The following is a 15,294-nucleotide window of genomic DNA, read 5'->3' as shown; positions in this document are numbered from 1 at the left end:
AAAACTCAAATCTTTAAAGCCAGCTGGAGTTAGCTGCATGCAGTTTTGCAAGGCCTGAGTCATTTAGGATTTTGGAAATGTACATGCTATCAACATTCAATCTGATTCGTAAGTGTTAAGCTGCTCCTGAAAATAGGATCTAACAGTCAAACTCACACTGGCTCTCCCAGCATTAAGCTGAACAAGATCTAAATTCCTACAAAATCACGCCTGCTGAATCATTCCAATAGGGACTGTGCCAACAGACTGGATTTGTATTCTATTCATTGAGCTAATTTGTTGGGAAAAATAACAGAGATTTATTTCAGATATACACGGTAAGAAGAAAATTTAGAGGACTTCTAGCAGTAGTAAGTACACAACTAAATCAAATGTAGCGAATGTCTGCCATTCCCTGACTATGCAAGTCAAGAGAATCTGGATCAGAAGTTTAGGCTTCAATTCTTACCTGCTAAGACTAGGGGATACCAAATGCATCTAATAATCTCTGCCCTGAATAAATTGTCACTGCTTACTTAGCCTTACGGAAGCATAATAGTTAAGGTTTTAGATTAGCTGTCAGGGGAAAATTTTTCACTGAGAGGCTGCCCAAAGAAGCTGTGGGTGTCCCATCCCTGTAGGCATTCAGCCAGGTTGGGTTGGGCTCTGGGTAACTTGATCTAGTGGTTGACAACCCTACATGCAGCAGTGTGGTTTGAACTAGATGATCACTGAGAGCCATTCTATGATTCTCAGGTTTTCAATAAATATTCACAGGAAAGAAAATATATATATATATTTACAAGGGTTGTTCCCAAAGTAATGCCTCATGTTTTATTATGTTGGTGCAAGACGTCAGAGGTGGATGTTAGTAGTATGGCAGTAAAGGCTGAACCTTCCCACCAATATTCCTTTACATTCTGTTGTTGTGTGATGGATAGCAACAGAGGGACAGTTTGACAAAATGGTGTCTAACACGGAACTGTGTATGAAGCAAAGGTGTAGAACTGATTATTTCCTCCACTGGCATTCAATGATGCTTGCTGAACATTTATGGGGACCAAACAGTGGATGTCAGCACAGTGACGTGGTAGGTGGTTCATTTCAGCAGTGGAGACAATGATATAAAAGACCAGTAACACTCCAGACAACCACACACAGCTGTCACACCACCAAATGAAGAGCTACATTGTGACAATACTAAGCTGAAGGCTCAATTTTCCAGTCAGGTCCCAGAAGACCACCTTCTTTTATTTTTAATTTTTTCCAACCTGATAATACCAGGCCCCATATCATCCTAAAGGCTGTGGAGAACATTGCCAGTCTTGGCTAGACTGTCCTACCACACCCATTGTATATTTGGAACATTCTGATTTTCATCTGGTTAGAGTGATGAAAGATAGGACTGTATGGGCAACATTTTCCTAACAGCACCATCATCACAGAAGCTGTGAAACAGTAGATGACCTCCACTGATGCAGATTTTTATAAGCACAGCACTGAATCTTGAATTCATAGAATGGCTTAGATAGGAAGGGACCTACAAAGTCATCTATTTCCAACTCCTGCAATGTGGACAGGGGTGCCAACCACTAGATAAGGTTGCCCAGAGCCCCAACCAACCTAGCCTTGAATGCCCCCAGGGATGGGGCAGTTTTGGACAACCTTCTCCAGTGCCACATTCATGTTCTGTGTGGGGTTTTGTTCATCACTGGAAGCACTGTGTGGAGATGACTGCTACTCTGCTCATACTTCTGAATTCTGGCAATAAGAGCTCTCCTGGCCAAAGGGTTACCATCCCTTACATCCCCATGATGTATTGCTTGGGCAGCCTTACAGGCATGCTTGTATCAGTATGTATAGCATCTTCCATTGGCACAAGCAAATCCAAAAGAGGTCATGTGTCCTAGGCTTTTGTACTCTATCAGAATCCCACTCTGACAGCCTTAAGACTCTTAGAAAGTATCAGCAGCACGGGAAACTAGTGTAAGAGAATTTCCAAACTGGAAAAAATTAAACTCTTCCTGCGCGCACAGCTTTTCTGGGCTCTCTTTGTCAGAAGATGGAAGCAAGCACTCAGAGAGCCAGATGAGGTTCATACCTGACCTGCTTGCTCACCCAGACAAGGCAACACAGTACTTGTCAGAAGATAAACCTGGTGTGAGCAGTGTGACTCAGGTTATTGCTGTATTCATAATGAGCACCAAGGTTTCAGAAGCACACAGAAGAATTACAAGAAATTAATACATTCTAGGAAACTATAACCTTTCTGCTCTCTCTGCCCTGGCACAGCCCCACAAACTTCATGCAGCTGTTGCTGGTGAAAGCTGCTGTGAAAGCAGGAGTGCTACACACAGCTGGCTCTGGATGCTGGGAGCCTGCCTGAAATACAGAAATAAACCACAGTTGGGAATGACAGTCAGCAGCAGGACTTCCTGACCTCCTCTCTCCTTAACCCTGAGATGTTCCCTCTGGTTCTCGCAGAGCACTTCAGGAGCAGCCAGAGATTAATGCTGTAGGTACTGGGTTATTGTTGTTACTTACAGTATTATTATGTTACGTTATTTTTATACCCAGTGGTATAAAAATGTAACCCAATGGATATGTATCCCAATGGATACAACCTCCCGAACTGATTTCATAAAGATAAGGCCATGCCTACATCCACACCCAAAACTCAGCTCTTGTGCTTCCATAATGAATGGAAAATAATTTGCATGTTAACGTACTGGAGATTAAACCCACACTTAAGTTAATAATTCAGGAATTTCACCACTTTGCTGTTTTGTAGTTATGTGTTCACTTCCTCAGAACAGTCTCTTCCTGTATTCAGAAAGGGTGATGGATGCCTCGAGTGCAAGATGGTGACACTCCTGTGACAACAGCCCCTTAGAAGCACAGCAGTGACAACAGAGGTGAATCCACCACAGAGTGGGCAGGGATGGGAAGCCATCCTCTGGAGCCCACCACATACTGCACCACAGGAGGAGGGCTGCCTGTCAGACGTTATGGAAAGAAAACGCTGGGCCCCATCCACAGAGCAGAGAGGACTGGCACAGCAGGAAAATCAGACAGTGGAATAAACTGAGCCTTTTCAATGTCAGTCAGCAAACATGTTTTCACCTTGCAGAGAAGCAGCAAAGCCCTGCCAGATGCTTTGCCCATCATGGCTCATGGACTCTCAGCCTACACAAAGCAAAGAGATATCCCTGCTAACGCACTTCAGGGAATGTACCACAACCAGTAGTGGGCTTGTTCATCCTTTTCTTATCAAACATGAGTTGTGGCATTTCATTGCCATAATTCCATTGGGAAAACAGCATTAGCATTTGCACTGACAGTTCTCAACATAACTAATCTATAGCGAGAAATAGCCAGACTGAATCCACCAGAATATGCACTGCAGACACAAACTAAACAGGAGACTGACTTTTTCTCCAAAGGGCTACAGAATGGTCAAGTAGCTCATCACTCAGTGTTCTGGGGTTTCTTTGCAGTAGAAGTGTCAAGATAGCCTTCTCTTCCACTCCAGTGTTACTTGTTAGAAAGCACTGTAGCAAGAAGCTTCCAACATCAAACAGCAATTTTGATTCTGAAATCGCTCCACTAAGGGAAATCTTATGAGTCATAGTCTTTACTCTTTATAATCCAGCTTTATATTCTGGATTTTTGCCTGGGCAACGTTCAACAGGGAACAAAATATATTCAAGGTACTTGCACAGTACATATTATGCATAAATACCAAGGGATGGGAGTAGATTATGAAAAACAGAATCCATTATATTTTATTTTGAAAAAAGCATTGTTCAGGGAGCTTACAGAAAATATAACACTAATTGAGGTTGTGAGTTGTAATCCAGTTTCCCATCTGGATGCGTGATGAGGCCAACAATCCTTGTCTTGAAGACAATGCTTGTCTTGAAGCAAAAGCTCATTGAGAAGCAAAGTTGCCCAACACAACCCTGTTACTCAGTGTTGTCAAAAACAAACAAACAAACAAAACCCACAAAAAGCAAAACAACAACAAAAAAAACAACCTATCAAATCAATCACACAAACAGTGGAATGACAGGAATAACATTCCTTGCACATCTTGTTACTGCTTGTAAGACCTGAGGAAGAAGGAAGCCTATATATTTCTCTGATGTGCTGTATTTTATTATTCTGTATTTTTTAAAGAAATGATGACTTCTATTAGCAGAAGACACTGAGTGGTGAGATAACCCTAAAACAATGTCATCTGCTTCCAGAAACTACTCCTTCTAGACAGCTTTCAGCACAGCTGTTTCAAGCCTGCTTAAGAACTCAGCTCAAGGTAAAGCACTGAGGGGAACAGCACATCATCTTCAGCTTGTTCCCTGACTGCACTGGCCAAGAAGGATAGCAAAGGCAACTAGTATTGCAGTTAATTTGCATGTAAAACATTTCACATGTAGGCACAGAATTAAGAAACAGCTATATTTTAAAAACAAACAAACAAACAAACAAACAAACACATACAGCAAATGGTTTCTTCTTTAGTGTAGAGCAAAGGCAGCCCTGCCACTGACTTCAACAGGAGTGGGCCAAACCCTGAAAGTCTTCATGTAAACATCCATCAAGGAGGAGCTGCATACTGTAGTAAGGTATTTCTGGTCTTCTAAAAGATCATCCAGTCCAACCATCCACATATCACCAATAGCTCCCACTAAACCATGTCCCTCATCACAACATCCAATCGCTCCTTGAACACCCCCAGGGTTGGTGACTCCACCACCTCCCTGGGCAGTCCATTCCAATGCCTGACCACCCTTTCTCAGAAGTAATATTTCCTAATATCCAGCCTGAATCTCCCCTGCTGCAGCTTGAAACCATTCCCTCTAGTCGTATCACTAACGACACAAGAGAAGAGGCTGACCCATGTTAACATTGTCATCCCCATACTTTGTGACGGTTGTGCTTCTGTTTTTAATGTTGCTCTTGTGGCTTACAAAGCATAGCAAAGCTTCTAAGAGAGACACAAATCACTACAAAAAACAGAAACAAAATGTTGTTATTGTAAATCTATTGTTTTGCACAATTATTTTCATGTTACTCAACAGGCAGCTATCATAGCCAGCTTGTAAAAAGCTCAAATCAGTGTTTATGTATCAACCCTAAAGAGACTCAAGTTACGAACTTGAGCATTTTAATCTAAATGTGAAGAGACTAAACATGTGAGCCCCCACAGGTGAAATAAAAAGTATTTTTGAGCTCTTGGAACTAATGATGTGCCCTGGCCACAAACCAAACTTGCACTGAAACAGCATAGCACAGCCTTGCATTTCGGTTTCTGCAAGGAGAAAACCAAGGAATCCAGGTCAGGAGATGACCTGATGGCCAAATGCACTGTGGCTTTTGTGTATCAGTTACCTCTGGTATCCTACAGGTTTACAAATAATTCTCCTTTTGCCTCTTAATACCTTAATACTTCAAGCAAACAACCTTTCTATTTCATTAACTTGCCCCAAATAACAGTGCTTTTTCTTCTATAGAAACACAGAGGGTATCATTTACACAGCTCAAACCCACAAGAGAGAAAACCTCTGTTAAGAGCCTGGAAGAAATTCAAGCCCAACATAATCAGAAACAACTTTCAAATGCCTCAGCGCTGGGGACAAGGCCACCCCTGTTCCAACATCTTGCAAGTAAGTTGGTTCAATGTTAGCAGACTTGCTCACAGCAACAATGGCCTTTCTTACCTTCTGCCACATTTTGATGAAGAAGAGCTCCCTAGAAAAGTTGAAGAAAACATTGGTGTCGTAGGCGTCATCTCCAATGTTAGAGATGGAAATGTTAAGAGAGATGTTCCTCACTGCTCCCAGAGCCAGGTAGGCTGTCCTGTCATCAACACTGTGGGCAAAAACAAATTACATCAGTGTAACTCTTGGCAGCTTGCACAATCTTGTCATTAGTTCCTCCTACAGAAGGGTCTCAATACTGGTGTGTTCAGTAATTCGGCAACATGCTGTACAGCCAGTGTGTGGTACAGGCAGACGTATGGAAAATGAGCAGCTCACGAATGGCAGTTCTTACACTGCCTTTTGAGTTAAAGAAAATCCCATGATTTTCACATAAAACTATTTCACATGACATTGTTAATATGGTTTAATTGGGAATAAAACAACTGTAGACTGTTAAGACTAAGACAAAGATTGTAAAGTCATTGGATGGGTGGAAAGCAACAAGTACAAAACATTATGCTCCCATTCAAACACAAATTGTTGTTCATTTTGTCTATCAATAATTTATTCTTACTGAAACATTCGAATAACTTCCTGAATATCTTAGAATTATGGTATGGACAGGGAAAAACAAGGAAAAGAGGGTTAAGTAAAATCCTGAATTTAGTATTAATGGAAAAACGTATGAAAGTTACAACAACCATCTACTGAATGCGACCAATCTTTCCTTGCATGTTTATGCTGGACTTAACATGATGGAGACATGTTCTACAAATGGAAAATCAAGAGAATGGTTGAATTAAGGTAACAGTCATACATCCTGAATCAGTACACTACTGTAGTAAGACATCACAGATCACGAATATGGACGCTTTATTTGTTATACACTTAACTGTGCTAGTCTCCCCAAAAGATGAGCTAACAAGAAAGAACACAGGCTGAAGATAAATCACAGGAAAATACAGGATCAACATACAGGCTTGTAGGTCTAAGAATTAAAAATATACTAAAATTTTTTTAAAATATACCAGGTATACATTCAAAAATGAGAATATATATATATATAATATATATTTTTTTATATATATATATGTATGTATGTATGTGTGTATATATATGTGTGTGTGTGTGTGTGTATATATATATATATATAAATATAAATATATATATATATCTCAAGCTGGCTACAATGATCATAATTGGAACATAAAATCATTAATATACCCTAGAGAAATTGAGGCAGCATCACAGGGAAACCATCAAGTAGCTGGTCAGAGAAGGACAGAGCCCTACAGGCACCACACACAACTACCCTAGCAGATGCTGTTGCACAACAGCCAGGCATGCTGTAGTATGCAGCAACCCAGAGGTGGCCATGCAGCCTGCCATTTACACATCTCCCTTGAAGGATCACAGAATCACCAAGGCTGGAAAAGACCCACTACATCACCCAGTCCAACCATCCACCCATCACCAGCGGTTCTCACTGGATCAACCAAGGACAGTAATACTGGCACACACCACACATTGGTATATCAGAGATTGTGAGGAAGTGGTAGAGATGCTGGATGTGAACATGTTTAAGGCAGCCTCCAGCTGCCCTCATGGGGTTGCAACTGGAGCATCCACATCAATATGGTGTTTCCAAGGTATGGCACTTATAAACTCTTCTCCGCCAGCTGCAGCGCTTACAAAACTCCAGTGGCAGAGCAAACCGAGCTCTCTCTCTGCATTTGTAAAAAGTTTCCAGACCTGGGTTTCCTAAGGGATAGAATGAAGTAACCAAGGCTCTGGTGTGCAGGAAGTCTAGAGCAAGATGATGGTGCAGACTCAGGCTTTGAAGCTGATGCTTGTGGATTTCGAGTGCAACTTTTCCACATAATGCAGACAATATTTATAGCATTGGTTTCCTGTACTTATTTATAATGATCTTCATTTATTATAACCCAAAACTATGGCTTACAGTTTTGATCAGAGGTTCTTAAGAAGCAAATATAAATCTCCAGGAAACATGCCAGCTTTCACTAGACTGCAGACACCAATCAATCCTACCTATAATTGGACACTTTGCTTTCTAAACATTTTGGTATATTCTTGCAATCAGCTATCAGTGAAAGTAAACATTTGGAAAAGTGTACACTTCACAAGATCCACTGAAAAACTATTCTGAGAGATCAAAATACTTGGAATCATTACATATTATACACCAAATGAAAGCGACAACTAAATGAGAGTACTTAGAAGCATTTAACCTTTTTGGCCCCTGTGCCAGTGTTTAGTGTTGAAAAGCGTGCAAATTATGAAGATACGCAAAACAATCAGCTGGGATTCATTAATAATCAAGAACACATATTTGGAAGCCAATAGATAAAAGCAACCACTGATAACTGTGAATTATTTGCCATGAACTTTATAATCTCACTTCTGGTAGTCCCTTCAAAAACTAGATCAACATCTACTAAACCTGTTAGCAAGATCTGGAAACATCACTTCATTAAGCAGAGGAAAGTTACATGATACTTGTCTTATGCACTTATTACTAAGTGCTGTGCACTCTACATATTAGTGTCCAATAATTACAATTTTTAACATTTGACACTACTTCTTTCCCTTCTAAAGTAACCTTATATTTAAGAGAATTATATGCAAAGGAGGAAAGAATCCACTGTGAATTGGTGGCAGCAGCAATTTGAGATTTAATTTACAGATCATCACAGAATATCCTAAGTTGGAAGGGACCCATATGTCCCATCCTTCCTATTGAATAATGAAAAAACGTTGAGAATGAAATCTTGCTTAAAAGTAAACACATAGAAATAATTTTAAAAACCATTATGTTGTGACACTCTTTGCTAAAGCTATAAATCATCCTTTAGAAGTCCATGATAACTAAATGATGATGTTTATAACAACATTTTCCTAAGCAAAAACAGAAAAACCACTTTCTGAGGGCACAATAGTGATTCTCTGTGCTATAAGTCACATTTCAAGGGTAGACTTACAAGTAACTAAATCCACATACATCTGGAACAAATCAGGCTCACTTGCTGTAAGGAAAGGATTAGAATCTCCCTGCTCACAGGGGAGCTCCCAGGCCCCATTCACTGCTCATAGCACAGCCTATTGCAGCATGGGAGCAGCTCTGCTGCCAGCTTGGTGCCAGGTAATATGCATTAATCATGAAATGCACAGGTGTTCTGGTTAACCTGCAGATTAAATACAGGCAACCCTGTTTGCATACATGGACACTGGTGCACACAAAACATCATGCTACCTATTATTAGCGTGGAAAGGGAAATAGATCTGACATTCAGAAGTACAACATACCTGCAGCTTTCACACAGAGTGAGACTTGCATGTAATAAAAAAAATCTGAAAATCAGGATCCAACTTTATGCTACACAGATGACAGATTCTACCATGGTTTTAAATCTACTGGCTGTGCTACCACGCATCAAATGTAAACAAAAATCTTTAATATTCCCCTTTTTAGTGGGAAAAACAAAATACAAAACAAATAAACAAAACCCTTCATTTTTCAAGATCCAGGATAAAACAATTTCTTTTTAAACACACTTTAACATCCTTTGTCAATGCTCATCCCAAGGCCCTGTGCTATGGCCAGTGAGGGAAGAAAGACCAGCTGGGAAAGACAAACAGAAAAGATCTGCAGTTTTCATTTCCCCACCCGGCAAGATGCTGGTGTTTTTATTAACATGGGTCAAGGGAGACATAATCTGCATTCCAAAAGGTATGCAGGGACATATTTCTCTATTTCCTGTACTTGAGAAAATTCTTTTAAAGAATTTAAAAAGCATTTAGCACTTCCCCTTAGCTTGAGCAGCTCATTCATAGGTTAAGGAATGTGGTGGGGTTGCACTTACCCTGTTGGTCTGGGCCACCTACTTTCCCTTTAATATTATGAGCTTTTTATTTCTTACAGCAAATATGCATCTGCACAGATGAATTACAGCTATTGCCCAATGGCCAGTGGAAGCCACAGCTGGGGGCAGACTGCATGAAGATAAAGGGCTTGAAGTGACCAAAGGCTAATATGCCTGCCCACTATCTCCAACAGAGGAAGTTAAGCTGCTGAAGAAACAGAAGTCTCATCTTTCTTTTAGATCAATAATAGATGTGAGAGAACAACACTGGTTCAAGACAGGTACAAATATTTATAGTGTCACCAATCGGCATCACAGCTGTTTTTTGCATTCACTATGACAATGTGCATATATTTTGTCTCCCCGGCAACTATTTTTTCAATATATTTGTCTCAGTTCTGAAAACCTGAAAACCCTTCTCCTTTGGGAGTTTTGTCACAGCCCCAAGGGCCAGTTGAACTTTGAGCTTTGCAAACACTTCAACCCCAAAAGCCAATGAAAAGCTCAAACCCTCAGCTCATCTAACAACCCCACAAAGCAGAGCCAAACTATGTAAAACAATCCCACAGGGAGGAAGTGCTGTTGGATTTTACACTACCTGTTTACACTGTCTCACTATCACCTGTGCATTCAATTTTCTGCAAAGCTCAAACCAATCTAGGCAAGAAGTCAGGCACACGCTCTGTATGCCGTGGTTTATTTGGTGTTAGATGAACTGCTGGCTTCCCCCTCTTGCAAAGAAGCCTCAGCTACCACATGCTGCAGGAGACCTCACATAGCTGATTCCTGCAGTCTAGATGAGATGCATGGAGTCAGCTACGGTAAGGTAGTTCTGAGCCCAGCAGACTGTTTCATTAATGACCATTTCTGCTTTGAGAGTTGAAAATTCTGCTTTCCAGTGCAGATAGTTCAAGATAATGGGAAAAACCTAATGGAGGATTTGAAGAGAGGTCCACCCACACAGGGTTTGCATTGGCGGAGTATGGCTTGGTACTAAAATGGCACCAATACTGCTCTTGGGGAAGAGGAAATAATAATACAGGTCCATGTTTCCTCATAGGAAAGTATCAAACACCATGTATGAAAAAGGCACTTACTGTAGCAAGTCCAGAACTGAGGAGGTGGAACTGTTGGCACTGATACCCCTGTGGGGTACAGCTCCTCCCTCCAGCTCTCTAGGTCTCGTACATATTGCAATCAAGAACATGACAAAGAACGTTATCTTTTCTACCTTTTCTACACTTTCATGTAAATAAATAAATAAACAGATAAATTTAAGCAGTAAACAGTAAAAAAAAAAAAACAAAAAAAAAAAAACCAAAAAAAAAAAACACCTTAGAAAGATGTTTTTTTCTCATTACAGAATTGAAACAGAGTGCTTTACAGTTACAACTAGTTATCATATTTTGAAGGCTTCTTTGGAAATACTGTTCCTCAAATGTAATTCATCCACATGAATCCTCCATTAAGTACACAACAGATACAACTACCAGCCACCACTGTCTCCAAATTTAAGTAGAAAGTACATAGCAGGGCACAACATCCACATAAAAACACTCCTTATCTTATCACACTGCAGAAATCCTTTGACTCTCTTTTTCATTATCAGTCATTTCAATTGTACCCAGATGTTCACAACCCATTATAAACAGAACTTAAGAGACAATGGGGAAGGAGCCAACTCAGTTTACTCAGTGTTTACGCTAGCAAGTAGCTTTTGGTTTGAGTGAAGCTACCCTGGTTTATGAAACTGTCACATGAAAGCAACATCAGGCACAACATCTCCAGAACTTCTAATCCAATCTTTCACCCTAGAAGAAATGCATACAAACCAACGTCTTTTGTAACAACAAGCTGCGTCTGGGAAACCAGTGACACTATGCTCCTGAGGCAGCTGTCCCTGTATGTGTGAGCGTATGTGTCCCAAGGTGGGAACACAAACAAAAGCTAGCAATTAGTGACAGAAACAAATGTAGAAGATAAATGGCGCCAGGCACGTAGTTGGAAGTTACTCATATTAGCCTGATGTGGGAAAAAAAAGCAACAAAAAATCCCCCAAAAAACAACAAACCCAAACTTTATCTATTTTTCCCATTTGTTAAAGTAATTGAAGAGTAATGTTGAATCATAGAATGTCAGGAATTGCAAGCGACCCTGAAAGATCATCTTGTCCAACCCTGCTGCTGGAGAAGGAACACCAAAGATTAGGTCACACAGGGATGCATCCAGGCAGGTTTTGAATGCCTCCAGTGAAGGAGACCCCACAACCTCTCTGGGCAGCCTGTTCCAGAAGAGAAATATTAATATAAGATTGATATCCAGAAGCCATAGAAAGGAAGTGAAATTTGAGAATTAGTTAAGCCACACTTTGCAAAATCTTGTTTCTAGGAATTATAAAATTAAAGTCATCACACAGTCCATTTTCATCACAGAACTCATGCCTTCAGAAACAGACTTATTAAGATCTGATGGGACAGTTTTGACTACTTGCCTCATTCCTGGAATCCTGGGCTTCAATATGCAATTTTAAAAGCATGGTCAGCTGAGCACTGACAAGGGAGAAAAAGGCCAGTGCCTCTTCCATCAGTCACCTTCAGAGGTTGATGAAAGGCAGATAATTAGAGATGGAAGTTCAAGGAGCAGCACGGGTTTGTTATTTTTGGAAATTTGTTTTGCAGCAGCAGGTGTTATATGTCAAGAGCAAGTTACATCTCAACCTCATACATGATAACCAGCATAAACCCACACCATCACATTTCTCTTATTTTAAGCCAGAACCAGCAAGAGGTTCACCTGGTGATCTGGAACAAAAATCAGCTTTAACAGATTTTGTAGTTGCAGGATATGCTACAGAAGACGTTAATGTAAGTAGCTTTCCAATAAATGTGCGTGCATGAATGCAGGTAACTATTGGTCAAGAAATATTCTGTAAATCCAAAACAACAATGCATCTGCTTTCATTGTGGTCTATAGCATATCACAGCCACCCACCTCTGGAGGTAGCTCATATAAGACAGAATTGCTAGACGTTAAGTTTTTGTTTTGTTAGCTTTATACTCTGGTTGCTGGAGCAAGAAAAAAAATACAACTTGAACCATCTTAGAACTCAAATGATTCTTAACAAACAAACAAAAAACAGCATACAGCAGCATTTAAGGAGCTATATGACTGGTTTGTATGGTATCCCTGACTGGCAATCAGTATCCTGTTCCTAAAAAAACAAATTAGGAATCTGTATTAGCTGTGAACTACTCCAGTTCATTACCGCTCATCATTTGATGGTTCTATTACCAACCACACAGGTTCAGAAAGGGACTGCCCAGAGCTTTCAAACTGGCCTTATTTATTAATTCTGGGAGAGATTTATGAAGCTCTGCATGTAACCAGCTAAACGGAAACCAAAAATCCATTCCTTCATCCCCTTTCATCCTCAACAGGAAAACATTCACTTGTTCCTGAAATGGTGCTCCCTATGCAACTTGTACTACATCCTGATTAATTGCAGGCTCTTCTGGGTTCCCTTTCAGGAAACTGCAAATCAGATGCTGGAAGTGCTTGCTACAACAGAGTTTTCCACGTGTCTTGCAAATGCAGCATTCAATTCACTAGCAACTGTCTGTTGTTAAAAGATAAAAGTTGAAGTTAATTAGAAACTAGACCTCTTTTAACCTGGATTCATCAAATAGACCTGTTTTCAAATGGAATTACAAAGATACTAATCTACACTAACATGCCAATCCTAGAATCACAGAATAATTAAGGTTGGAAAAGACCACTAAGATCATCTGGTACAACCATCAACCTAACACCACCATGCCCACTAACCATGACTCTCATGCCACATCTACACATTTCTTGAAAACCTCCAGGGACAGCAACTCAACCATGTCCCTGGGAAGTCTCCACCAATACTTCACCAGTTTTTCTGAGAATTTTTTTCTGATATCCAACATGAATCTCCCTGGACTCAGCCCTGGCATTTGCTCAGTGGCCCCTGTGGTTTACTAGGTGATTCCTAGTGAAAAGTCTCCTGAATGCTGGGCAGTGGGATTGAGCATCACAGCTGAGGGAGAATATCTGAAGCTTCCTTCATTCCCAATGGGCCACAGAATAAAATATCATTAAGCACTCATGAAGTGTTACACCTGAAATTTCACACCCTGATGGCACTGTGGTGGGTGAAGCACGGTGTGTCATGATGATGTTGTTTTCATGGAAGCACAGAATTGCATGGGTTGGGTGACATCTCAAGAGATTATTGAATCCACTCCCCCTGCTAAAGCAGGTACCCTACATCAGGTCACACAGGTAGGCATTTTGTGGTCTATATCTACTAGTTAATATAATGGTATGAGCATTTTCACAGCATACTTTACAGTGCACCAAATTCCTCTGAGATAGTATTACACTATATGAAATCACTTAAAATCAAAGAGTGAAACGTGATTTTTTGAGAAAACAGAAAGCAACCTATTCACAACCACTCTTCCAATGTTTTTACATTCCTTCTCCCTGTTTCGGCACTTTAAAATATCTGGAGTTGGGTCAGTACTCAGGCAAGTACTCAAGCAACATATGGGTAGTATGTGACTGCAGTGAGACTGGTGAAAGCTCAGTATCTGCATCCCAGAAGTTGGGAATATCTATGCCAGTACACAGCCTCATGCACATGTGACCTGGACTGAAAGCTCATGAGCACTTTTCCTAGCACTAGGTGTGCTAAATTTGCTCATTTTTCTTTTGTTGCTCTTCATAAGGCAGAGAATTAACTCCATCTGACTAGCTATACTATTTAGAGCAGCTTGTCTAGGGTAAATAGATTGTAAAAAATATTATTGAAAGTGTTTGTTCAGTGAAAGATAAGTGAAAACAATCCGCTATGAATGAAGAGGAAGGGAAAAACAGATATTATCAGAATGTGTAATTAAGCTCCAAATGAAAGGATATTGTTTTTCCTCATCACAACTGTTTTGTTAAGATGCACTTCAGAGGCACAAAACCACAAGTGGCAGGCCATGAAATGTGATGCCTCTCTGGAAACAAATTCCCAGTATGTGATCAAAGGAAGATAAGTGCTGAGGCGTGAGTCTGGTCAAACTTATGAAACAACTTTGCTTCCCACATTAAATCACAGGCTTGCAGCTTTTCTCCATGGTTTTTCAAAGCCTATGACCTGTGAAAACCTTTAAAGAAAATAAAAAGATCTTTGAAAGTCTACTATATTCATGAGATACGCTTGAGCAGCTTTAATCGTTCTGATCAGAATTTGATGTTACTGCTCCTTCCCTCAGAAGGCAGACTATCTGCATTGTTACTGCACTCAGCTATGGTCTATGCTGTTACATCTTGTGCAAAGCAAAGCAAATTGGACAAAGCTGTCATAACATACACCCTTCACAGGATTCCTTCAGTTCAGGTTCTGCAATAATCTGACAAATCAATATGAAATTGCTGAGATTCATTCTTTAAATCTAGGTGCTTAGAGTCTAATCATGTGTCCAGTGAACCATACGGAGGACCTCTGACTTTAATAGGTTCATGCTGACCGTCTTGGATCACCAGCTCATCCCTCATGTGCCTTAACATGTCTTCTAGGAAGATCTGTTCCACAATCTTCCCAGGCACAGGGGTGAGGCTCACTTGCCTGTAGTTCCCCAGGACCTTCTTCCTCCCTTTCTTGTAAATGGAAGTGATGTTTCCTTTTTTCCAGTCCCTGGGGACTTTGTCTG

The 15,294-nt window shown here is 40.4% G+C and overlaps 1 protein-coding gene across 3 annotated transcripts in view; it reads right to left on the bottom strand.

Moving 5' to 3' along the window:
• The window catches only part of ITGA9 (integrin subunit alpha 9), a 205,811-nt gene that overhangs the window by 71,653 nt on the left and 118,864 nt on the right, over window positions 1-15,294 (bottom strand). For all 3 annotated transcript variants that reach the window (XM_085537655.1, XM_085537654.1, XM_085537656.1), the window contains exon 18: window positions 5,700-5,850. In XM_085537655.1, coding sequence (XP_085393781.1) covers window positions 5,700-5,850 — 151 coding nt within the window. The remainder of the gene's footprint in view (window positions 1-5,699; window positions 5,851-15,294) is intronic.

Source organism: Coturnix japonica, chromosome 2, assembly GCF_054131305.1.
Source record: "Coturnix japonica strain WE chromosome 2, WE-NBRP24, whole genome shotgun sequence".
Classification (NCBI taxonomy): Eukaryota; Metazoa; Chordata; class Aves; order Galliformes; family Phasianidae; genus Coturnix; species Coturnix japonica.
Note: the sequence above shows the minus strand (reverse complement) of the source record. Positions and strands in the feature narration are given on the sequence as shown.